Source organism: Corythoichthys intestinalis, chromosome 17 (assembly GCF_030265065.1).
Source record: "Corythoichthys intestinalis isolate RoL2023-P3 chromosome 17, ASM3026506v1, whole genome shotgun sequence".
NCBI classification, from domain to species: Eukaryota; Metazoa; Chordata; class Actinopteri; order Syngnathiformes; family Syngnathidae; genus Corythoichthys; species Corythoichthys intestinalis.
In genome coordinates, this window is record NC_080411.1 from 8,584,526 (window position 1) to 8,611,601 (window position 27,076).

Sequence of the window (27,076 nt, forward strand, 5' to 3'; positions counted from 1 at the left end):
CAAACTTTTGAGCAGCACTATATATATATATAAAGGCATGTCCAATATAAATGTGCTAGTTGTTTATTACATGCCTTTGTGCTTCAAAATAGGAACATTAGCCTATAGAAAGCTGTAATTCTGCTCAAAAAGTAGCGGGTGTATAAAGATGATAATCCAACCACAATTTGCCTTTCAGACCCGCGTATTGGTCAGCTTTCTTTCTGAAAGAAAGTAGAAAAAAGTCCTGTGCTAAAGAGAAAAGCAATCCTAATGACAAAGATTTTAACATGTATTTTACAAATGAAATGCCTCAATGAATCATTTTTTAGGGCTGTCAAACTATTAAAATTTTTAATCGAGTTAATTACAGCTTAAAAATTAATTAATCGTAATTAATCGCAATTCAAACCATCTATAAAATATGCCATATTTTTCTGTAAATTACTGTTGGAATGGAAAGATAAGACACAAGATGGATATATACATTCAACATACGGTACATAAGGACTGTAATTGTTTATTATAACAATAAATCAACAAGATGGCATTAACATTATTAACATTCTCTTAAAGCGATCCATGGATAGAAAGACTTGTAGTTCTTAAAAGATAAATGTTAGTACAAGTTATAGAAATTTTGTATTAAACCCCCCCTTAATGTTTTCGTTTTAATAAAATATGTAAAAATTTCAATCTAAAAATAAACTAGTAGCCCGCCATTGTTGATGTCAATAATTACTTACACAATGCTCATGCGTGCTGAAGCCTATAAAATCAGTCGCATCCAAGCGCCAGCAGAGGGCGGCAAAACTCCATAAAACAAAGATGTGGGCATTTCACTGTACTGTCTTTTAAATCTGTCTGAGCGGGGCATGTGTGTTAATTGCGTCAAATATTTTAACGTGATTAATTAAAAAAATAATTACCACCCGTTAACGCGATAATTTTGACAGCCTTAATTATGAATGAATAATTTGTAAGCTGTGATTAACTCGATTAAAAATTTTAATCATTTGACAGCCCTAGTTTCCACCTAAATCCGCCGTTAGAACGCAGCGTGTGTGTAAGTTTATCGCAGTGAAAGCTTCCACGGCGCTCTGCCTGGCCTGGCCCCCTACAGGAAGCCGTGGCGTACTGCATGGAGAAGCTGTCTCGTCAACTGACAATAAAGTCTATGAAGAGTTCATATAGATAACTTTGTGCTGAGAAAAAAATAACATCGTAACCAGATATTTACAATTTTACTCATTACTTGAGTATTCTTTTCACCAAATATTTTTTTTTACTTATACTTGAGTACATTTCTTTGATGACTACTTTTACTTTTGCTTGAGTAATATTATTTTGGCTACTATACCCACCTCTGACTGCTACGATGCAGGCTAACAACACCTACGAAAAGAAAATGTCGCACATTGTGAACATATGACGGAAACTATGGCACATTTCAACTTGTTGTCGTCTCGTCACACGAAAACTGGCATTCTTCTCGTTACGTTTTATTCCCCGAAGACACAGTAAAGATGTCCCGATCGATCGGGATGTCCGATCACGTCATTTTCAAAGTATCGGAATTGGCAAAAAAATATCGGACATGCTTTTTTTTAATATATTTATGTTTTTTAATTAAATCGTTTTCTATTTGTATTTAACGTTACAGACAAAATGTGTTACACTCATCCAGAGTCTTTAGTTTTGGCTTAAAGTAGGGCTATCAAATTTATCGCGTTAACGGCAGTAATTAATTTTTTAAAAAATGAATCACGTAAAATTATTTAACGCAATTAACGCATGCGCTGCATGACCCACTCACGCATTGTCGCGTTCAATCTATAATGGCGCCGTTTTACTTACATATAGAGCTAAAAGATAACGTAAAATGAGCAGAGTGAATTTATGCTATCTTTGGAGCCTTTTTACAATTGGCTAAAGCCTTAAAATCCCTCTCTCCACAATTAGAAATATCGTGGGAAGCAATGTGGAGAAGTAAGGTAGAGGTTGATCTTTTTCTTAGCACCCTATGTTATTTCCCAACGCAGAGAAGATATATTAATTGGTGCCCCTACGCACAGTCATGGTTGCACTTCCCATCATGCATCTGGCCAGAACAGTTAAATGGCTACAGTATCATTTACTAAAAGCTCAACAAATACACCAGATGGCAATATTTAGTCACAATATACAAAGTCACATTTATCCTTATAAGTCTTTCTATCTGTGGATCCCTCTCACAGAAAGAATGTTAATAATGTAAATGCCATCTTGAGGATTTATTGTCATAATAAACAAATACAGTACATATGTACTGTATGTTGAATGTATATATTCGTCCGAGTTTTATTCATTGTTTTCTTAATGCATTGCCAAAATGTATATGATCGGGAAAAATTATCGAGAATGATTGGAATTGAATCGGGAGCAAAAGAAAGCAATCGGATCGGGAAATATCAGGATCGGCAGATACTCAAACTAAAACGATCGGGATCGGATCGGGAGCAAATAAACATGATCAGAACAACCCTAGTTTTTAGCTTGTCATCGTCACATCATTGCCATGAAAAAATGTTCGTCGACGAAATATTTTAGTTATCGTCATCGTTGACGGAAACCTTCTCCACAATTTTCCTTTGTCCTTAACTTGGAAGTGGTGAAAAGAAGCATCCAATTTTACATTGGGGGGGAGAAGACAATTCAGCAATTAAATTTTATGTATCAGTGCTAAATTTACAATCTAGGTCACTGATCCCATTAGGCCTCCAGAACTGTTTTCACCTCCATAATGAGAAATCTCAAATTAGACTAAATGGAAACTTGCTGGCGAGGTTCCGACATGAGCTTGCGGTGAGTGTTCCATATGATGGATATTACTGTAGTTGCATAGTCAACATTACTGTTATGACCTCTTTTCAACACATTTTATGTTTGATTATAATGTAAGCCATGCTGCGTAACTCAAAGCAGTTAAAGTTTGTTTGCGCGGGGTAACTTAGCTGGCCGAAGGCCTGGAATTGTAAATTAGCAAAAAGCTTTGTACAGCGCCTCATTTTCATGACCTGTCTTTGAACTATGCTTAATTGCAGTGTCCCTGTCAAATAAATGCAGGGGTAAAATATAAGCTCAGTGGTGAACGAGCAGACATTTCGGGGACACTGTTTGATTTGTGATTTGCTCAGATTTAAATTGAAAATAATAAACACGTATGAAATAGAAATGATGTTTTCTCTGTTTCAATTAGCATTAAAACTAGGGATGTCCCGATCCAGGTTTTTGCACTTCCGATCCGATACCGATATTGTTTTACACTTCCGATCCGATACCAATACTGGCCGATACCGATACCGACCTATCTGAGCATGTGTTAAAGTGTAAAGTTATTTAGCCTCCTTACTTAGTTGTCAGACTCATGTTGAAAAAGGTTTTAGTACTCTTGATAACAACTAGCCAGCTGAATTAGGTGAGTTTGAATAACACACAACGGTTGGTAACAAGAAACTGACCTGTTTATTCAGTGACAAACACAAAAAATTATAAATAACAAACAGAAATGGCATAGTCAGTCAGTAAAACGTGCAAATAATATTGTAAACTGTCTTAAAAAAGCAAAACACACCAACAACCTCAGTGGAAAATCCCACAAATCCCCCAAGCTATTAGATGCTTTTAATTTTTCGTGCATTAGTTACAAAAATTGTATAAAAAGCCTCTCAGGTTTAAATAAACGACTATTACAGTATCAAGTTAACATTTTAAAACAGTAAATAAAATACTCAAGTCCTCATTCTGTATCAGCAGCTTTAAGCTACATTCAATTCATTTAATTTTGCGAATCAACTGTTAAAGTTGTTAAAATTGCTCCCGTTATTCCATAATTTCCCTTCTGTCTACTTTCGACATGTGAAAGTTTTAAAACTGTTTTGAAGATAGATTCAAGTCAAGATTTTGCCGATTTAGGAGTATTTTAGATAAAAAGTTAATTAGGTTCGCTTGGAAGGTTCACAACAACCTACTAGGGAAGTCTTCTGCTTTAAGATGGCGGCTGTTTACTAACGCATCTGGTTTTCAATACTTCAATGTTGCTAACGCAGTCGAGTCTGTCCTTTTGCATCTAGTTCAATATACATATGATATCTATTATCTCCAGTAAAATGACGTTGGCGTAGTTTGTAGCGGCTGTCAGCAGCAGTCAGGTATTCTTGTGTTTTTTATCCAGCGGCATGAGTTGAGCTAAAGCCGTGAGTTAAGCATTGGCATTACCCGGGTCTATGGCAAACATTATGTTTACTTTCGGGACACAATGTGGTCAGTTTCTCATTGCGTCCCAAAGACCACGCTGTGTATTAGTTCCGCTTTACTTGACATATTTCATTAATCGGAATTTGGATGTTTGTGAATCGTTCTCGAATCTTCCATGGCCGAATCGCTCAAGGATGTAATGACGGCTGGGCATGTTGTACCGTGGTTCTAAGTGTTGGATGGTGCGTCTTTACTCACGTGAGATAATGGCTCGTCATCCAGAATGAATTCTTCGGCAATGACTCTTGTTATTCCCTGGGCTTTGGGACTGTCGAGTGCCAGTTTGTCACGCATAGCAAAAGTTTCTGCCAGTGTTAGTTGTGTAGGACCTTTCTTTTTGTCTTCGGTTTTCTTAACATACTCCTCATATTGTTTGTGGTGGCATTTCGCTAAATGCTTGATTAGGTTGGTTGTATTAAAACTTCTTACAGCTTTACCACTACGCTTGACTTTATTGTGGCATATGTTGCACTCTGCCTCTTCGTCTATGTCGTCCTTTAAGGTGAAATGATCCCACACAGCTGACATTTTTACCGATAAAGTCTCTCGGTAAATTGGGAGACGGTAATATAAATGCAGTGTGTTGAAGGTGTGCCGTAAAATTGGACCGGATTTTAAGCAAAGCGAAGCAAAACCTGGAATGCATTATGTAAATCGGTGTGCTGGAAAACCCGGACCGAACTTTTTTAAAAAAACTGGATCGGAAGTCTGGATCGGAATTTTTCCGTGTTCCAATCCGAGACCGATGCGCATTTTTTTGCCCATATCGGCGTCCGATCCGATCCAAATATCGGATCGGGACACCTCTAATTAAAAAATTTTCATGAATTGGATTCATGTGACGCAAGTGCCCCATCTAGAGAGCCCTATGTCTTCACTTTAATAACAAATAATAAATGTTACTGCATTGAAAGTGAGTCAGCATAGTAACACCCAATGAACTAAAGCCGGTGCTACGTATAGCTTGACATCATAGCTGATTTTTTTTTAATGTAAGAGACGAGACAAGATGACAAAAAAAAAAGTGTATGATTTCTGCTTCAATGTAATTCAACGTATCCACTTGTAATTAGGCTCGAGCGTTTACGTCACAGCAGCACGGGATCATGCGAGATTTGCGACAACGCAACCATTGCGGAAGCATCACGGGACATTTAAACTTAGCGGCAACCAAAGATGGAAAAAAGTAAGGAATACTTGCCAGTTCGATACAGAGACAAACTTGTTACCACGGCGAAGGACAGATATGTGAGCAATTTTAAGGATGTGAACAATGTTGACCCTCACGAGCAAGCCGAACACAAATGGAATAAAGATGTCGACAAGCTTCCACCACTACGCGAAATGGACATCATGCTGTATTTAGTGTTTGGTATATGTTACTACACTCATCAGCAATTCCGAAACTACAAATCGCTACAAAGCTACGAACAGTTTTGCTGCGGATGGGTGCAGGATCTTCACTTTATGACCATAGCAAACGGCAACACATCTTTCTAGCAAAGGTAGGCAATGTGTGTTTACATTAGTCTGTGACCACGGATGTACAAATCTTTTGCTGCATAAAATGTAGCCTGTGTACAAATTCTTTGCCACTCTCTCACGTCAAAATATTACAGCTTTTTCATTTAGCAACGACATGAATTATGTCTTATGAAGACAATGCACATGTATGCATGCTAGTTGTTTAGCTTTAGCAATAGCTAACAACAGGCCGACTTAGGGCGTAAAGTTACTGAAATTTGCGTAAACAAACGAAATTAACTTACCGGAGTGGAAGTGCATAGAGCAAACTCAGTGTGTAACTGGAGAATCAAACGTTATGCCCTTCCTTCTGATCGAGGCCACCCATGCCATTCTTCGACGTTTGGTAAGTTCAGATATGAGCTTTCCCTCGCCTTTTCTCCATGTAGGGATCCGGAAGAAACTCAATGGTGTTCCGTCGAGCTGTACATTCTCCTTTCTATTCGATCGGTTGTTGCAATTCTTTACCGCACAATAATTTCCAACCATTTTTAAAGAGCGACCTGTGTTGAAATGCCTCATTGCTTATGTTTCTCGCTTCCACAATGGCGATAGCGGCGGAAACCTCGCGAGTGCCACGTCATACGCTCGAGCCTAATTGGATTTTTTTTTTCAGAAAGTATGTATCCATATGTAACCCCTTTTTCTTTGTCTGCTGCAATTTGGAGCGTCGAACTCCTGGACTCTGGGTTGTGTTGTGTTTTAATTTAGCTCCAGGAGACGCGGATGGTTTTCGACTTTTTATTGTCTGCATAACACACGCACACGATGCGAGCTGGTCTTTCTCACAGGCCTCGCCACAACATGCTTTGCTGATGAAAAATTACAACTGGCGGAAAATAATAATAATAAACAATAATTGTACCTGCATAACACACGCACACGATGCGAGCTGGTCACTCTCACAGGCCTAGCCACAATATGCTGAAGAATAATTGGAAATGGTTAGCTCTTTGGCGCTAAGCTAATAGCAATTTAGCAATGCTATTCAACTCACCTTTGCTGATGACAAATTACAACTGGCGCCATCTGCGGCGCGCCCAGCTATTTATAGTCACCACATGAGTTGGGGGCGCTATTGTGCCTTCTAATGTGGACAAGTGGAATCACACATATCCATAATAACTCTGTTACACATATTTGATTAGTCCCAAAATGCATCAGATGCACATAAAATATGTTCAAAGAACCTAAGTTAACTCATGCAGTGCCATTGACAGTGATCGCTAAAAAGTGCTGTGTAGTTTTTGCTAAAAATGTACAGTTCGGCCAAATTTCGTCAAAGGCATTAACATTCATTTCTAATGGACAAAATTTCCGATTCATTTCAGTGGCACAAAACGTCCATTCACTCTTCATGATTTCCAACCCAAGTGACCCCCACAATGTCCCTGAACCAATAGAAAGTGACCCAGAAATCTTCCAAAATCAACAGGAAGTGTATGTACAAGAATTGAACTCAAAATCCCCCTCATATCAACAGATAGTGAGTCAATATAAATAGAAAGTAAACCCAAAATGCCGCAAAATCAAGGAGAAGTGACCCAATATTAACAGGAAGTCACCCTGAAATGCCCCAAAATCAACAGAATGTGACCCTGAAACCTCCCAATATTTACAGGAAGTGACCCAGTAATGCCTCAAAATCAATAGGAAGTGACCCAATCTTAACATGCAGTGAACCTGAAATGCCCCAAAATCAACAGAATGTGACCTTGAAATCTCCCAATATGAACAGGAAGTGACCCGATATCTACAGGAAGTAACCCGGTAATGCCACTAAAATCAAGAGGAAGTGACCCAAGAATTTAACTCAAAATCTCCCCATATCAATAGGTAATGACTCAATATGAATAGGAAGTGAACCCGAAATGCACCAGAATCAACAGGAAGTGACCCGGTAATCCCACAAAATTAACAAGAAGTGAACCGATACATATGAGAAGTTAACCCGAAATCCCCCCCATATCAACAGAAAGTGACCCAATATAAACAGGAAATTATATACAGTGGTACCTCTACATACGAATTTAATTCGTTCCAGGACCTTGTTTGTAAGTCGAAATGGTCGTGTGTCGAGCAGGATTTTCCCATAGGAATACATTATAATTCCATTAATTCGTTCCAAAGCCTAAAAACATACACTAAATTCTTAATAAATACTGCTGGCACTGTTACAAATGGCAATTAAACATAGAAAAACAAATAAGTTCTAAATAAATAATTCAGAATAATATAATAAGAAGAAGAATAATTAATAATTATTCCTGTAAATAATGTAACGAATCGGATTCTAATATGGCGGACACTTTTGACTGTCCCTGAACGCACCGCGAAGCTGACGTCTCAGTGAGATAGGTCGGTGCGGTAGAGATAATACTTTCGTTTTCTTGAGAGCAGTCAACTGCTTAAGACAATGGGCGTTTTGTGTTGGATAAGTTCTTAAATAAATGATAAAAACGTGACGAAGCTGGCGATTTCCTTGGCAATGTTACCACAATAATAATTGTCACCTTAACTTATAAATAGTGGCGAACGGTGGTCGGAAGAGGACCATGGAGCTGTATTGTTGAGCCAGTTCAGGGACGCGCACCCCAAGCTCATATTTTTCTATAACTTGCATCTTCATTTCAAAGGTAAGCATCACTTTTTTCCTTGTTTCTCCAACTGTATCAACTTTTTTTGAAAACTGTGTTGATTTCTCACACAAGAAAATCCACCGTGCGTTCGTTTGCAGTGCTGTCATGTCGTCGTATTTCGAGCAACTCGTCGGATGTAGAAACAAATGGCGGCTCAAATTTTACGTCGGATGTCGAAAAGATCGTGTGTCGAAGTGATCGTATGTAGAGGTACCACTGTGTATATATATATATATATATATATATATATATATATATATATATATATATATATATATTACAGTATATGATCTTTATTCAGGAGTCACACGGTGTGTCCATATCACACAAATCAACAGAAAAATGACATAAGAAAACACAGAAACAGAAACTGAAAAAGCAAAAACATGAAAAAGGCACAAACTGTGCACAACAAACAGGCTTTTACTCCAATGGCGCCACATGCTTGACCTACATCTATAACTATTTTTAGGATCCGTTATTTTCATTAAAATACTATTTTCGGACTTAAATTAACCCGAAAGCCCCCAAATAAAAAGGAAGTGAACCTGAAATGCCCCAAAATCAAGAGGAAGTGACCCAATATCTACAGAAGGTAACCCGGTAATATCTCAACATCAACAGGGAATGACCCAAGAATTGAACCCGAAACCCACCCATATCAACAGGTAGTGACCCAATATTTAAAGGAAGTAGTAGAATAATAATTACGATAATTATTCATTGCCAGTCATATTTGTCATAAAGAGTGTCATTTGAAAGCTATTCTTGGTGTAGAATCTGTATTCTGTAGTATTTACTCTACATATTATAATATTAATTCTGAAGTACAGTTGTGGTCAAAAGTTTACATACACTTGTGAAGAACATAATGTCATGGCTCTCTTGAGTTTCCAGTTATTTCTACAACTCTGATTTTTCTCTGATAGAGTGATTGGAACAGATACTTCTTTGTCACAAAAAACATTCATGAAGTTTGGTTCTTTTATGACTTTATTATGGGTGAACAGAAAAAAGTGATCAAATCTGCTGGGTCAAAAATATACATACAGCAGCGCTAATATTTGGTAACATGTCCCTTGGCCATTTTCACTTCAATTAGGCGCTTTTGGTAGCCATCCACAAGCTTCTGTCAAGCTTCTGGTTGAGTCTTTGACCACTCCTCTTGACAGAATTGGAGCAGTTCAGTTAAATTTGATGGCTTTCTAACATGGACTTGTTTCTTCAGCATTGTCCACAAGTTCTCAATGGGACTTTGGGAAGGCCATTCGAAAACCTTAATTCTAGCTTGATTTAGCCATTCCATTACCACTTTTGATGTGTGTTTGGGGTCATTGTCCTGTTGGAACACCCAACTGCGCCCAAGACCCAATCTTCGAGCTGATGACTTTAGGTTATCTTGAAGAATTTGAAGGTAATCCTCCTTCTTCATTATCCCATTTACTCTCTGTAAAGCACCAGTTCCATAGCAAAACAGCCCCACAGCATAATACTACCACCACCGTGCTTGACGGTAGGCATGGTGTACTTGGGGTTAAAGGCCTCACCTTTTCTCCTCCAAACATATTGCTGGGCATTGTGGCCAAACAGCTCGATTTTTGTTTCGTCTTACCACAGAACTTTCCTCCAGAAGGTCTTATCTTTGTCCATGTTATCAGCAGCAAACTTCAGTCGAGCCGTAAGGTGCCGCTTTTGGAGCAAGGGCTTCCTTCTTGCACGGCAGCCTCTGAGTCCAAGGAGATGCAAAACACGCTTGACTGTGGACACTGACACCTGTGTTCCAGCAGCTTCTAATTCTTGGCAGATCTGCTTTTTGGTGATTCTCGGTTGAATCTTCACCCTCCTGACCAATTTTCTCTCAGCAGCAGGTGATAACTTGCGTTTTCCTCCTGATCGTGGCAGTGACAAAACAGTGCACTTTTTACTTACAAACAATTGTTTGCACTGTTGCTCTTGGGACCTGCAGCTGCTTTGCTTTCCTGACTTGTTCAAGTCAATGATTCGCTTTTTCAGATCCATGTATGTATATTTTTGACCCAGCAGATTTGATCACTTTTTCTGTTAACCCATAATAAAGTAATAAAAGAACCAAACTTCATGAATGTTTTTTGTGACAAAGAAGTATCTGTTCCAATCACTCTATCGGAGAAAAATCAGAGTTGTAGAAATAACTGGAAACTCAAGAGAGCCATGACATTATGTTCTTCACAAGTGTATGTAAACTTTTGACCACAACTGTACGTGGGATTAACTCCAGAAATCTTTATTTATATGACGAACATGACATGCTTTTATTTTGAAATGTTCACCGGAGGTACGGTCGCTAAACCGCTAACCGAAAGCTTTACACTCCGTAAAAAAAAACGTTCTTCGTCATTGCTTGTGGTGTCACTAACAGATTTAATTTTTTTTTTCGTTAGCATATGCTGTTAACCAGCTGTTGATTGTCATTGTATGACTGATTGGAACTGTACTGCATTGTTTCGCCACAGGGTGTGCTGTCAGTGTGTTTATGTTCGGTGTGACGAAGAAGAAAGTTAAAAGAGGCATTAGCGGCCTATTCTCAACGTCTCCCTCACTGCACATTTGCTCATGTGTTCGATATAAACGATAGCCGACGTGCAAAGTAGCAAGTGAGCTGTAAAAATAGCGAGCTTAGTGGCGTGAAAAACGCGGGAGAGCTAAGTGAAGCTAACGAACAGCTAAGTGGAGCTAAGAGATGCTAAACGGAGCTAAACTAAGCTAAACGGCGCTAAATAAAGTTAAGCAACTAATACTCAGTCCGTCGTCGTGGAGCAGTCCATTGTAGTGCATGTGTGTGGGGGAGATAATATAAATGCAACTTTTGCTGCATTGCTTTCTTTTTTGTTTTGTTATTTGTTTGTTTGGTATGCTGACATAATTATACATGACGAATAGTTGGGGGTGCTGCTGGCTCCGGTGGCCCAAGCCCTTGCTCGTTGGGGCAAGAGCAGCTGGTTGGGGGCCCCCTACTTGTTGGGGGCCTAAGGCGATCACCTACTTCACCTGAATAGTAGATCCGCCTATGGGTATGATGCATGGTATGACCCAATATCAATAGGAAGTGAACCCAAAATCAACAAGAAGTGACCCAATCTTAATAGGAAGGGACCTGTTAATGCTCCAAAATCAACATGAAGTGACCCTATGTTTACAAGATTTGAAACCAAAATGCACCAAAATACCCGTAAAAGAGTCATCTGTCTGCCATTCTCAATGTAAAATGTCTACCTGTGGCGGTGCTATAATAGCTATAACAGATCTGGACAAAACTTGTACCAAAAAGCACTTTGTATTGCAACAGAGATGTGAAGTCTCTCACTTCTCCCGCTCTATTGCGTTGAAAGCAATTGTCACTGCATGTGAAGTGTTTCATACCTCAGCCCAAACACCGTCACTGACGCTATCGCACATTTGAATGCAGGGTGTTATGTTCCTGTTCCAATATGAAAGCAACATTTACAGTGTTGCACTTCTGAGATTCGTATAGCATAGCAATAGCATAACAAAGGCCTGTACAGTAAAATTCCTTTTTTTGTTGTTTTTGAATGGCGCCCCACACAGCCCGAACGGTTTGACCGATCGGCACCTTTTGGAATTTCTCACATTTCTGCATAAAATCACCATGAAATGTGATCTGATCTTTGTCAAAATCACACAGATGAAAATACAGTGTCTGCTTTAACTAAAACCACACAAACATTTATAGTTTTTCATATTTTAATGAGCATAGCATGCAAACAATGACAGGAGGGGGGGGGGGGGGGGGGGAATACAGAAGTGAACCCTCTGCCTAAGGCCGATATGTCCAAAGTTCGGCCCGGGGGCCAAATGCGGCCCGTGGTCAAATTTCATCCGGCCCGCAGCCTTTGTCATAAAGCCCATAACGTCTGGCCCGCACATAGACATAATAAATTGAGCAGCATATGATGCTAAATGCTGTTCCTCATTTACCTACTAGATGTCAGCAGCACTCTGAGTGACATCACTGCGTGTGACGCTTTATTCCCAATTTTCTAAAATGTCAGCAATAAACAAAAAAAGGAAAGTTGACTTTGAGGGCCGGCGCTTCAAGGATAGATGGAAATTGGACTATTTCTTCACCGAAACTGCCGTGGATGACATGAAACTCCTGTGGAATAAAATTTCTGGGATTATTACGGATGGAGTAAGTCTCTGAATTGATTTTGTTTCTTAGGATCTGTATATTCATCAGTATATTCAAGTGAATATTCAACGGCATGTGATATGCATGTTTCAAATTAACCAAAAGACATGCTTAAGACTGTTGAAATTATAATAAAAAGGCAAATGTTTAACAGAAAGGCTTGCTAAAATTTGTTTAAATTAGGGATGTAAAAGTTATCGCGTTAACGGGCGGTAATTAATTTTTTAAATTAATCACGTTAAAATATTTGACGCAATTAACGCACATGCCCCGCTCAGACAGATTTAAATGACAGTACAGTGAAATGCCCACTTGTTAATTGTGTTTTATGGAATTTTGCCGCCCTCTGCTGGCGCTTGGGTGCGACTGATTTTATAGGTTTCAGCACCCATGACCATTGTGTAAGTAATTATTGACATCAACAATGGCGGGATACTCGTTTATTTTTTTATTTAAAATTTTACCAATTTTATTAAAACGAAAACATTAAGAGGGGTTTTAATATAAAATTTCTATAACTTGTACTAACATTTATCTTTTAAGAACTACAAGTCTTTCTATCCATGGATCGCTTTAACAGAATGTTGATAATGTTAATGCCATCTTGTATATTTGTTATAATAAACAAATACAGTCCTTATGTACCGTATGTTGAATGTATATATCCATCTTGTGTCTTATCTTTCCATTCCAACCATAATATACAAAAAATTTTGACATATTTTATAGATGGTTTGAATTGCGATTAATTACGATTAATTAATTTTTAAGCTGTAATTAACTCGATTAAAAATTTTAATCGTTTGACAGCCCTAGTTTAAATATATTGTTGTTGTACCTAAAGAACCTCAGCCAAGGTCGGCTTCCCACATTTTTACCACACCAAATCTGGCCCCCTTTGCAAAAAGTTTGGACACCCCTGGCCTAAGGAGACTTAAAGAGCAATTGAAACAAATTTTTACCAAACATTTTAAGTCAGGTGTGTGCCCAGTCACTGATGTGTGGTTTAAAGCTGCCCTGCCCACTATAAAACACACACCTGGTAAGATTTGTCTTGATGAGAAGCACTGTCTGATTATCATGGCTCAGTCAAAAGAGCTGTTTGGAGACCTGTGATCAAGGATTGTTGATTTGCATAAAGCTGGGAAAGGATACAAAACTATCTCTAAAAGTCTGGATGTTCATCGATTGACAGTCAGAGAAGTTGTTTTACAACTGGAGAGAATTTGGCACTGTTGCTTCTCACCCAAGGAGTGGCCGCCCACCAAAGGTGATGCCTGGAATTTGTGCAAAATATTCAGAGAGGTAAAAAGGAACATTTGAGTGTCTACTAAAAACTTACAGAAATCACTGGCACAGTCCAATATCTCTGTGCACACATCAACTATATCTAAAACTATGCCCAAGAATGGTGTTCATGGAAGGACTCCACGGAGGAAGCCACTGCTGTCTAAAAAAAAAAAACGTTGTACGTTTAGTGTTCACAAAAAGGCACTCGGGCACTACCCAGATGTTTTGGCAAAATATTTTGTGGACTGATGAAACCAAAGTTGAATTGTTTGGGAGTAACACACAACGGCATCTGTGGAGGACAAATGGAACAGCTGACCAACATCAACACCTCATCTCCACCGTGAAGCATGGTGGAGGGAGCATCATGATTTGGGGCTGTTTTGCTACCTCAGGGCCTGGACAACTTGCAATCATTAATGGAAAAATGAATTCAAAATTTTATCAGGATGTTTTGCAGGAAAACATGAGGCTGTCTGTCAGACAGTTGAAGCTAAAAAGAGGATGGATGCTGAAACAAGACAATGAACCAAAACACAGAAGTAAATCAACTTTAAAAAATACACGTTCCGGAGTGGCCAAGTCAAAGTCCAGACTTGAACCCCATTGAGATGTTGTGGTATGACCTAAAGAGAGTGATTCATGCTAGACATCCCGGGAATCTGACTGAACTACAGCAGTTTTGTAGGGAAGAATGGGCCAAGATTAGATGTGCCAAACTGATCTGCAGCTTCAGGAAGCGTCTGGTTGAAGTTATTGCTGCCAAATGATAGGCCACAAAATATTAAATATGATGGTTCACTTACTTGTTTTCCTCCTTCTGTCATTGTTTGCATACCATCCTCATTAAAATATGAAAACCTATAAATGTTTAAGTAGTTTTAGTTAGAGCAGACTGTTTTTTCGTCAGTGTGATTTTGACAAAGATCAGATCACATCTGATGGTGATTTCATGCAGAAATGTGAGAAATTCCAAAAGGTTCAGATACTTTTTCATACCACTGTATTTAGTCGTTTTGGTGGAATTACATGTTTGAACGATTTGTTAAGAGAATTGTAAAAAAAAAAAAAAAAAATGTTAGCATTTAAAGAGCATATGACACCAGAAAAAAAGTCTTAAATGGCATTATTATGTGAATTAGAATCATATTTTGAGACAATTCGACTATATACAACAATTTAGCAAAGCGCAGATGACGAGAAATTAGTCTTTTAATCTGCCGGTTAGCCACGCCTACCATTATAGGGCTTTAGCGTCCCCAACAGGTGGATGACGTCAGTGGTAGCCTGGGCTCATCGGTTTTACTATTCAGCCCATTGAGGGGGAATTGTTCAGAACGAGGAAAACGCGACGAAGAGAGCCGCAAAATGTCATTGTTTCAGTCTCTCTACTCCAATATTTTTACAGGATATTCTTTTTAAGCCAAGTATTTTTCCCCAATAGCTATATAAATGGCTTGAGAAGGACCAGTCAGCCCGTCGAGGGGGAACTATTCACAACGAGGAAAACGCGACGAAGAGAGCGGCAAAATGTCATTGTTTCTGTCTCTTTACTTCCATATTTTTACAGGATATTCTTTTTATCCAAGTATTTTCCCCGATTGCTAAATAAATGACATGGTCATGGCAAATAACAATCTTGTGCTAAATGGAATATGAAATAATAAAAATCCATTTATTCAAGACGACATGGCAAAATTACTCCATAATGGTAAAAACTGTCGACTTCACCTTTGCTGTCGCACCTCCCGAACGATATTTTATGACACCTAAATCGGACATATGTCATTTCCCTTCCCCGGCTTCGGAGAATGTAAACAAACCAGAAGGAGTGACAGCTAGCCGACATGCTAACCCGAACCGAGGGATGTTTCAAAGTCTTCGAAGTGGAAAATCACACGTAACTAGCCTGGATTATTTGACATGACGACCCGGTTGTCGATTGTCTTCGCGGATCGGCAAACCGCCTGACGGAGAGCAATTTACAGTTCGTTCCCGGGAGGAGGGTGGCTGGAGTTGTTGTGCAGCTAACGTGCTAACAGCTAACTGCTAATGAGCATGAGGAGAGCTTTTTACATGCCTATCAATGATCAAACGTAAGTAGTCCTTTATTTAAAGGAATTTTGTAGTGTTTACTTTGTAATCACTGTATTCGTATTTGACATAATACAAAACAAGATGTTTACTCACTTCCTCGTAAGTCCAATGGTCCCACAGTAAATATCCACGGTGAGTGGGAACCTTTTGAAACTCCAAAAAGGCGCATACGCCTCTCCCGCACACAGAATGATTTTTCTACAGCCGTTTGGCTGGCGTGATGCGAAAAATAAACGTATTAATCCGCAAAATCAGCTGAATCCTTCGTCCTCATACACAACAGTACACTGTATAGTGAAGAGGATGTCTTCTACCGTACACGTCACAGCACCCTCCTCCTCAATGAAAGACCGAAGCCGGAAGTCACTCATTTTCATGGCGCGGGATTCAAAAAACTAAATAAATATAGCGATCGCTTCCACACACATCCAAGCGGTCCATATCATTCAGGGGCATAAAATACCGTGTGTATTATGAAATAAACATGCTTTTTCGTGTCACAGGCACTTTAAGCTAGCGGACTTTTGATGAATAAGTTAGCATAGCATATTTTATTTTGTATTCGCATTTAATGGTCTTTTGAAAGTGCAATCTTAGGAAGCCTTGGTTTTACAACTCCTAAGATTGATTCTGGAATGCGTTAAATGTTCCTAATTCAATTACACGATTATTCGAACTTACTAGTTGATAGCTTAACCGACTACTGAAATATTCAATAGCTGCAGCCCTAATATTTAATGTTCACGTTTCTAACTGAGCACACTTCACTGGCATGTTTTTTCCCCACTGGCTTCTACTCTCGTGGCATAAACAATCCACCAGGAATCACCCCGTATGTTTGCTGACTGATCAATTTTGTGAAATATCTAATGACGGCTCTGACAGCAAGAACATACAAGCAGAAAAGGGCCTTATTGGCAGGAGCTGGGAAAATCTGACTTTGAATTTGACAAATGTTGTGATAGCCAGTGCAGCTTGATGGACTTATCTTCACACAAAGAGGTTTAGATACTGTATAAATGTGATAAGAGAGCACTGTGATGGGACTGCTGCCATTAGTTCAGGGTGAATACGCTCGGTCTTCATAGATAGCTGTAAATTGCACTGAAAATGATGAAGAGTAGAAAGGAGGGGCCACAGTAGGCGTTTGTGTGTGTGTGTTTGTGGGAGTGACGAAGGGTGTTAAATTACAGCCACATTCAAGTCCCCAGAGAGATGACTTCACCGGTGGTCACTGGCACCGTCCACTCGGAGGCAAGCGCTTAATGTGGCGGCAGCAGATGTTCGCATCAGTGCAAGCTGAAAATGCTGACTGCACGCTGCTAATGTTGCACCTTTCTCTGCTCTTGTTTTATTCAAAGAGTCCAAGTAGTGAGAGAAATCACAGAAGTGGAAGAAAAGCAAAAGGGCTTGTGGTGTCGGAAGGCATGTGCCTGTATTTATTGCATTTAGGACAAAGACTGTTTATCCAGTGGGCTTTTATTATTTTCACAGCAATGTGGAAAAACTAGGAATTGTGATTTAAATTTGCAGGATTATTTTCTCAGTGAAATTTAACCCTGTTGTGAACAAGGCACTAGATGTCCAAGTCATTCTGACAGGGAGGGCTGTGCGTACAGAACATTCATTTAAGTCATTGGCATTTTTTTTTACCATGTGGCATTTTTTGGGTTATGTGGCAAAATGGATTTTTGCATGATGCATTTTTTGTCATGTGGCATTTTTTTGGCAAGTGGCATTTTTTTTGGGTATGGGCAAAATGGATTTTAGCATGTGGGATATTTTTTTTCTTATATATCTTTGGTATGTGGCAAAATGTATTTTGGCTTTTTGCATGTGGCTTTTTTTTTTTTTTTGGTATGTGGCAAAATGGATTTGGCATATGGCATTTTTTTGGTATGTGGCAAAATGGATTTTGGCATGTGGCATTTTTTTTGTATGTGGCAAAATGGATTTTGGCATGTGGCATTTTTTTAACCATTTGGCAATTTTTTGGTATGTGGCAAAATGGATTTTGGCATGTGGCATTTTTTTGGGGTATGTGGCAAAACTGATTTTGCCATGTGGCATTTATTTTTTTTTATTTTTTTTTGCCATTTTGCATTTTTTTTTGCATTTGGCATTTTTTGGGGTATGGGGAATATGGATTTTGGCATGTGGCGTATTTTTTTTCTGATATATATTTCTTTGGTATGTGGCAAAAATTTATTATGGCTTTTTGCATGTTGCATTTTTTTTTTTTTTTTTGGTATGTGGCAAAATGGATTTTGGCATATGGCATTTTTTTGGTGTGTGGCAAAATGGATTTTGGCATGTGGCATTTTTTTTGGTATGTGGCAAAATGGATTTTGGCATGTGGCATTTTTTTAACCATTTGGCATTTTTTTGGTATGTGGCAAAATGGATTTTGGCATGTGGCATTTTTTGGGGTATGTGGCAAGATTGATTTTGCCATGTGGCATTTTTTAGGCATGTGGTGAAATGGATTTTGGCTTGTCACATTTTTTTGCATGTGGCATTTTTTTGGGTATGGGCAATATGGATTTTGGCATGTGGCATATTTTTTTTCTGATATATATTTCTTTGGTATGTGGCAAAAATTTATTATGGCTTTTTGCATGTTGCTTTTTTTTTTTTTTTTTTTTTTTTTTTTTTTTTTGGTATGTGGCAAAATGGATTTTGGCATATGGCATTTTTCTGGTGTGTGGCAAAATGGATTTTGGCATGTGGCATTTTTTTAACCATTTGGCATTTTTTTGGTATGTGGCAAAATGGATTTTGGCATGTGGCATTTTTTGGGGTATGTGGCAAAATTGATTTTGCCATGTGGCAATTTTTTGGCATGTGGTGAAATGGATTTTGGCCTGTGACATTTTTTTGCATGTGGCATTTTTTTGGTATGTGACAAAATGGATTTTGGCATGTGGCTTTTTTTTTTTTTTTTTTTTTTTTTTTTTTTTGCCATGTGGCATTTTTTTCGAAGGTGTGGCAAAATGGATTTTGGCATGTGGCATTTTTTTTGGGTATGTGGCAAAATTGATTTTGCCATGTGGCATTTTTTTGGGGGGGGGCATGTGGCATTTTTTTTTTTTTTACCATTTTGCTTTTTTTTTTTTTTGGGTGTGTGGCAAAATGGATTTCGGGTTCTGATTGCGGGATGCCGTGTCACTGAGTGAAAAAGAACACAGTTGCAGCATTATCCCACTTTGGCAGGTTATGCATTAAGGGCAAAGGCGGATAAATAGCGGAAGAATAAAAGGTGCTGGTGGGGCAATTTATTGCATTTGAGTGCAAACACCACAACTCAAAGTGGTTTAAACTTTTTACATTACATTAATATGAAACATGGGCAAAAGTGGCTCAAGTTGGCAAGTTGTTTAGGTAAGTCACGTGGAAAAACAATCAAGTCATCAACTTGGTCACGATATTTTATTCACATATATAATTTACTGACTCGATGCACACATTATTCAATTTTGTTTACCTCTACAGGCGGTGTGCACTGCATTGACTTAAAAAATCAACATTTGCGTCACATTTTACGCCATGAAAATAGTATGTGAAGCAAGGATGTGATAGAATGAGAATGTCAACATGAAAACAAAAAAATAGAAACGGTGTGAAATGAATAGAGTTTAATTTCATTTTCCAATGTGATAAGTAAATCAAAAGGAAACATTATTTGTTGTGAATTCACACTGTCTATTGGAATTGTGAGAAGTGTACAAATTTGGTGATCATTCAGGCAGAGCCGAGAACGAAAAGAGGTATTTGGTATGTGGCAAAATTGATTTTTGCATGTGGCATTTTTTTGCCATGTGGCATTTTTTGGGGGGAATGAGCCAAAATGGAATTTGGCAGGTGACATTTTTGGGGGATGTGGATTTTTTTTTTGTATGTGGCAAAAATGATTTTGCCATGTTGCATTTTTTTGCCATGTGGCAAAATGTATTTTGGCATGTAGCATTTTTTTGCTATGTGGCAAAATGGATTTTGGCATGTGGCTTTTTTTTTTTTCCCATGTGGCATTTTTTGGTATGTGGCAAAATGGATTTTGGCATGTGGCATTTTTTTGTCATGTGGCATTTTTTTGCTATGTGGCAAAATGGATTTTGGCAGGTGGCATTTTTGGGGGATGTGGATTTTTTTATTTTTTTTGTATGTGGCAAAATTGATTTTGCCATGTGCCATTTTTTTCCATTTGGCAAAATGTATTTTGGAATGTGGAATTTTTAATTTCATGCGGCATTTTTTGGTATGTGGCAAAATAGATTTTGACATGTGGCCTTTTTTTTGTCATGCGGCGTTTTCTTTGGTGTGTGGCAAAATGGATTTCGGCATGTGGCTTTTTCTTTTTTTTTTTTTTTTGCCATGTGGCATTTTTTGGGGGGGGGGATGAGGCAAAATTGATTTTGGCAGGTGGCATTTTTGGGGGACGTTGATTTTTTTTTTTTTTTTTGTATGTGGCAAAATTGATTTTGCCATGTGGCATTTTTTCCATGTGGCAAAATGTATTTTGGCATGTGGCATTTTTTTTTCATGCGGCATTTTTTTGGTATGTGGCAAAATGGATTTTTGTGTGTTATTTTTTTGGGTATGTGGCAAAATTGATTTTGCCATTCGGAATTTTTTTTTGCCATGTGCCAAAATGGATTTTGGCATGGGGCTTTTCTTTTTTTTTGGCATGTGGCAAAATTTGATTTTTATGTGGCATTTTTTTGGGTTGAGAATCAAAAAAAAGACAAAAACATACATTTTGGTTTGCTGTCTAAATGACAAGGAATTTGAATGGAAATTCATTTAGGTTAGAAATTGATTTTGAATTTTAAAAAAAAAAGATTTTTCATTCCAAAGGGTTCGGTAAATGCACGTGTGAAACTCATGGGGTTCGGTATCTTTAGCAAGGTTAAGAACCACTGGTCTAGCGCCTTTAGACGTCCAAATTATTCAGATTCGAAGCGGCAAATGGACGAATGTTTATTCGAAACCAGAGCATTCGCAGCCAGTCTTTCCGATTTTCAGGATATTTTCGGGTAACTGCAATTTCTTTGGGCAGTATACTTTTATAAAGAATGTGACGAGTTGTGTGCATGTTGTAACAACATCGTAAATGGTGGAGGATAAATTTTACATGGTATTGTGATATTAGTATTTGCTGTCCCAAAAAAACACTGTCAAAAGTCAACATTTAAAAACAAAAACAAAAAACGATACGCAGGCGTCATAAAGTCGAAATCGCGTAAGTCAGGTCTGTCGTAACCCGGGGACTATCTGTGCTTCTACTCTAAAAAAAAACATTTTTATACCTATATATTAGATTTTTTCCTTTGATGCTTTTCCCAGTTGAACGAACGTTGTCTTTGCCCTTTTATTGTTTTGCAGATTGTCAGAGCGAAATGCTGCGAGCTATTTTATTGATCATCAAAGAAGCGCAAGATTTCTTGGCGAAGGGCTTTTTGATTCCCATTTGTTGTAATACATTAGTGTTCTTTTTCATTAATTTATACGCGCGTGTCGATATTAGATCAATATGTAATTTATTTGTGTAAGTTAGACTTCTGGGTAGGAAATTTCTAATTTAGATTTTCACTATAAAGGGTATTGGGTGTTAAGCAGGTACGCCAATTCTAATGTCCACTGGGAGCATACTCACAATCAATTGTGTTCTGCACAATGTCTTGGGCTAGATCAGAAATAAGAGTCTTTGAGTAATGTGTGGTGAGAAATGTACTTTAATGACCTCAGGCTATTAGTGGCATATTGTTCAGAGACTTTAATGATTTCCTGTTGCTTGTTGTGTCAAAATGATGAACATGTTGGCCGCTATGCTCGCAGTTATTCATGGTGGACAACGCGGCCGACGACTGGAGGATAGCCATGACGTACGAGCGCATCTTCTTCATCTGCCTGGAAATCCTGGTGTGCGCCATCCACCCCATCCCTGGAAACTACACCTTCACCTGGAACGCCCGTCTGGCCTTCACCTACGTGCCATCCCAGACGGACGCCGACGTGGACATCATCCTGTCCATCCCCATGTTCCTGCGGCTGTACCTCATCGCCCGCGTCATGCTGCTGCACAGCAAGCTTTTCACGGACGCCTCGTCTCGCAGCATCGGGGCGCTCAACAAGATCAACTTCAACACGCGCTTCGTTATGAAGACCCTCATGACCATCTGTCCCGGGACGGTGCTACTGGTCTTCACCATCTCGCTGTGGATCATCGCGGCGTGGACCGTGAGAGCTTGCGAGAGGTGCCTGGATCTGTTTTTTTATATTCTCACGCTACGCTGCGTCTCTCCACATTAAACATGGATAAGGCACAAAAATACATCATCTCCATGCATCCTGGAGCTCAATTAGCATCCAGCTACAGAGCTGTATTTTTAGGCTGTAAAATCTTAAAGGTCGAGCACCATCTGTTCTGGGACACCAAGCGGGGTGTTTGTAGTGAAAATGCGGCAATATTGTGTTATTTTTAAAAATGGTCTCCAAGCTAAGGACCGCGTGCCAACTGCGGCCCACTGCGTAGTTATGATAAATTATGAAAAACATCACTGAATATGCCCTGCACAAGAAGCTTAAAGGGAACCATGGATAGAAAGACTTGTAGTTCTTAAAATATACCGTATTAGCCCGAATATAAGACGGTGGTTTTTTTTTTTATCGAGATAAGACTAGTGCTGAAACCATTATTCGATTAACTCGAGTATTCGATTAGAAAAAAATATTGGAATTAAATTTTGCTGCTTCGAGTATTCGTTTAAATAAAGTTAGGGTTGTTCCGATCATGTTTTTTCGCTCCCGATCCAATCCCGATCGTTTTAGTTTGAGTATCTGCCGATCCCGATATTTAGATATATATAGAAGTCTTTTAAGTCTGTAGTTCCCTTTAAATTCAGCCTACATTCTGTCAATCAATGAAATCAATGGAGGAAACTGTTGTTTTACTTTATTTAAAAAAATAATCCAGTGCGATGCAACCAATCATGGTTGTGATTTTTTTCTTCATTCCTCAAAGTTTGTTTCAATAGTCTAAATGGTGGCGGATGCTGGTATTTCAAGTAGGGTTGTCCACCATTGAGTGCTTTGTGACAGTGAAGGGGCTCAGCGGCACCCGCTGTTTGGTATGGAAAGAAACTAGAGTGACAGAAATCAGTCTACAAACACAAGAGGCTACAAAAGAAGAAAAAGACTCGAAATAGAAGCTCGATTTTTCGCTCGTCGCTTTTAACACAGAAAGTCGCTCGGATGATTGGAAAAGTCTCTGTTTCAACTCAGAACAACGGAATGAAAATTGAAAAATTCTTCCCATAGATGTTAAACAGCAAGATCGCTGATTCACTGATTTCGCTGTCAGTCAAAAAGGGATTCAGCCTCAGACAGATCATCCAATCATCAGGACAGCCCAGCCCAGCCAACTGCCCATAGACCTCAAGAGACGCACAGCTTCCAATGGGCGGGGGAAACACAGCCTTTAGCCAATGACTCGTCTTGTTTCAGAGGATCAATGCACTCTCAAATCTGCAGATCCACACTGTTTAAAGGACTGTGAACTTGTGAAGCTTGGCGAATGATGGAAAACTAAGCTGCGTCGTAACCAGTGATAAAGAATGCAGTATGCATTTGATCACTTATTTTTTAACACTTTAGCTGAAGCTGAGCTTCCCTTGCGGTCTTAGAGCGATCGCCACTGCCTTATGCAGACGGACAAAAAAAAGAAGGCAAGGATGCAACTCGCAACGAAGGGGTAAAAAATACACACTGTCAAATGGCAGCAACTCAATATCTAGGCAAGCCGCCGAGGATCGGTTTATTTTTATTTTTCTCTAAGTAATTCTGTTGCTTGTAGCTCTTAAGGCAACACTATGTACAATAACGTTTCAGTTTTGGTCAATGTTACCGACGCTGGTGGACAAAAGCGGTAGTGTTTTACCTTAAGGAAGACTGCGTTTCCCATGGGGATCAGCACTGCTTTTCCTATGAGGATCAGCGCACGCCCACAAAGTGTCGTAAACTCATCAATCAATCAAAAATCAATCTCCCGGTCACTTGCAGATGGATTAAACAACGTTTCAGTTTCCAGTGGTAATGGAAAGGTAATGAATCCAGTTGGGGCTAAACAATAGCATATGACGGTTAGCAACTGTGGGGCTTAGTGTGGCTAACCCCTCACCTCACCCAAACTCCTTCGGTTGAGGGGGAGGGGGTGTCATGTCGAAGAGTGAAAGCCGGGCCTTTGTTTATTTTGTATATTCTAGTAGCCTCCCTCTTTTTCCTCATCAGACAAAACTTTTTGTCTGTTTTGTTGCTCTGCCGTCTTTTACAGAATGTTTGCATCGACTTCCGTCTTTATAATGAATGGGGAAGTGAATTATGTCATAGTCAGCACATTTGTGTTTTTTGTGTGGCACTCCTCAAAGTTAATTAGTGCCAGTGAAAGCGATACAGACCCCTTCAAGATATAAAAGAGGTGTCATTCAACTAGTGGTCAGTCGACATATCATCACAAATGTTTTGAAAATGTTTTATAAAGGTGTAAAAGTTAGCTAGTGTTGCTTTAACTAACCACTGGCACTTATTAGACATCAAATCCATTTTAACTGGCAAGCTGACATTAAACGATCATGTTTCACCACCATTGAAGGTGATAGCATGGCAGTCAATGAGTTATTACTTCAGACAAAGTTTGGGCACCCCTAATTCGTAGTATTTCAAGCCTTAAAGAATTGCCACAATGTACGCAATGCCCTTGCAAAAGTAATCCTGCTCAGTCTGCCGCATCCGATATTTATTGCAGGTACCACGACGACCAAGAGACCAACAGCAACTTTCTAGGGGCCATGTGGTTGATTTCCATCACCTTTCTTACAATTGGATACGGAGACATGGTCCCAAATACGTACTGTGGGAAAGGAGTCTGCCTCCTGACTGGCATTATGGTGAGTTCATCATAGACTTTAACAGATGATACAATATACTATGCAGAGTCCATGAAACTTTAAAAAAAAATATACCGGTAGATGGAATTGCTTTTCACTCCTTTCTGCGGGAAATGTTGTCCATTTATCCTGAACTGCATATGTGAGGTCAGAGCAAGGGCCTGGTTTGCAGTCTCTGTTCTTGTTCATTCCGAAGCTGTTTGGTGATTTAAGTTCTTCCACGGTGAGCTCATCCAAGCATGCTTTTATGGATCTTGGTCATCTTTCGGCACTGGAAAGCAGAAAAGGCACCTCCCTAAACCGCTCCCTACCTTTCCAAGCTGGCGTTGCTCCATATGAAAAATTTCCAACCCTTCATTGATTTAATCACATATTGAGATTTAGTCATTTTAATGTATATGATGGTACACAGGACCTTTGTGGTCAGAGCTGTTTGTTAGTGATTTTGGCAAGGAGGTGCAAAACATTCCCTATTAGATCTAATAACTTGATTTCTGTTTTAATCCAGTTGATGCAAGTCAATTACCTATTGTTACAGTTACTATCTACTGCTACTTGATATTCCCTTACATATACGTACATGTATTACTACACACACTGCTACATCAATGAAAACTATATTTACTACATCCGCTACCACTGTGACTGCATCTACTACATCCATTACTACATCAACTGGTAGTACGCCCACATCTACTCATCTACTACTGTCACTACTTACAGCAACTACTACATACTGTGTATTTCTACAATTGCTACATTTACTACTTTCAGTACTTCATTAATTAGTACTAGGGTTGTTCCGATCATGTTTTTCTGCTCCCGATCCGATCATTTTAGTTTGAGTATCTGCCGATCCCGATATTTCCCGATCCGATTGCTTTTTTTTTTTTTGCTCCCGATTCAATTCCAATCATTCCCGATAATTTTTCCCGATCATATACATTTTGGCAAAGAATTAAGAAAAAAATGAATAAAACTCGGACGAATATATACATTCAACATACAATACATAAGTACTGTATTTGTTTATTATGACAATAAATCCTCAAGATGGCATTTACATTATTAACATTCTTTCTGTGAGAGGGATCCACGGATAGAAAGACTTGTGATTCTTAAAGGACAAATATGACTTTGTATTTTGTGACTAAATATTGCCATCTAGTGGATTTTTATGAGCTTTCAGTAAATGATAATTCAGCCATTTACCTTCTGCCCAAATGCATGATGGGAAGTGCAACCATGACTGTGCGTAACGGTACCAATTGATATATCTTCTCAGCGTTGGAAAATAAAGTAGGGTGTTAAGAAAAAGACTTAACTACTGCCTTTCTTCCCCACATTGCTTCCCACGACACTTCTGAATCGTTGAGATGTTGTAATTCTTAAAGGGTAAATGTGACTTTGTATATTGTGATGAAATATTGCCATCTAGTGTATTTGTTGAGCTTTCAGTAAATGATACTGTAGCTATTTAACTGTTCTGCCCAAATGCATGATGGGAAGTGCAACCATGACTGTGCGTCGTGGCACCAATTGATATATGTTCTCTGCGTTGAGAAGTAGCATAGGGTCTTAAGGAAAAGATCAATCACTACCGTTCTTCCCCACATTGCTTCCCACGATATTTCTAATTGTTGAGAGAGGGATTTTAAGGCTTTAGCCAATTAAAAAGTGGCTCCAAGGACTGCCAAAATTCTCTCTATTCATTTTACGCTGCCTGTAAGCTCTTTAAATAGGTAAAACGGCGCCATTATAGATTGAACGCGACAATGCGTGAGTGGGTCGCGCAGCGCATGCGTTAATTGCATTAAATGTTATAACGTGATTAATTTTTAAAAAATTAATTACCGCTGTTTACGTGATAAATTTGATAGCCCTACTTTAAGCCAAAACTGAAGACTCTGAATGAATGTAAGACATTTTGTCTGTAACGTTAAATACAATTAGAAAACGATTTAATTAAAAAAATATATATATATATTTAAAAAAGGCATGTCCGATATTTTTTTGCCGATTCCGATACTTTGAAAATGACTTGAAGATCGGGACATCTTTATTAACCGGTAACACTTTATTTGACAGCAGCATCATAAGACTGTCATGAACCACCAAGG

General features: G+C 38.9%; 1 protein-coding gene across 3 annotated transcripts in view; it reads left to right on the top strand.

The window, feature by feature from the left end:
* The window catches only part of kcnn2 (potassium calcium-activated channel subfamily N member 2), a 106,368-nt gene that overhangs the window by 40,289 nt on the left and 39,003 nt on the right, over positions 1–27,076 (top strand). For all 3 annotated transcript variants that reach the window (XM_057818308.1, XM_057818306.1, XM_057818307.1), the window contains exons 3-4: positions 21,850–22,268; positions 24,815–24,956. In XM_057818308.1, the coding sequence (XP_057674291.1) occupies positions 21,850–22,268; positions 24,815–24,956 (561 nt within the window). The remainder of the gene's footprint in view (positions 1–21,849; positions 22,269–24,814; positions 24,957–27,076) is intronic.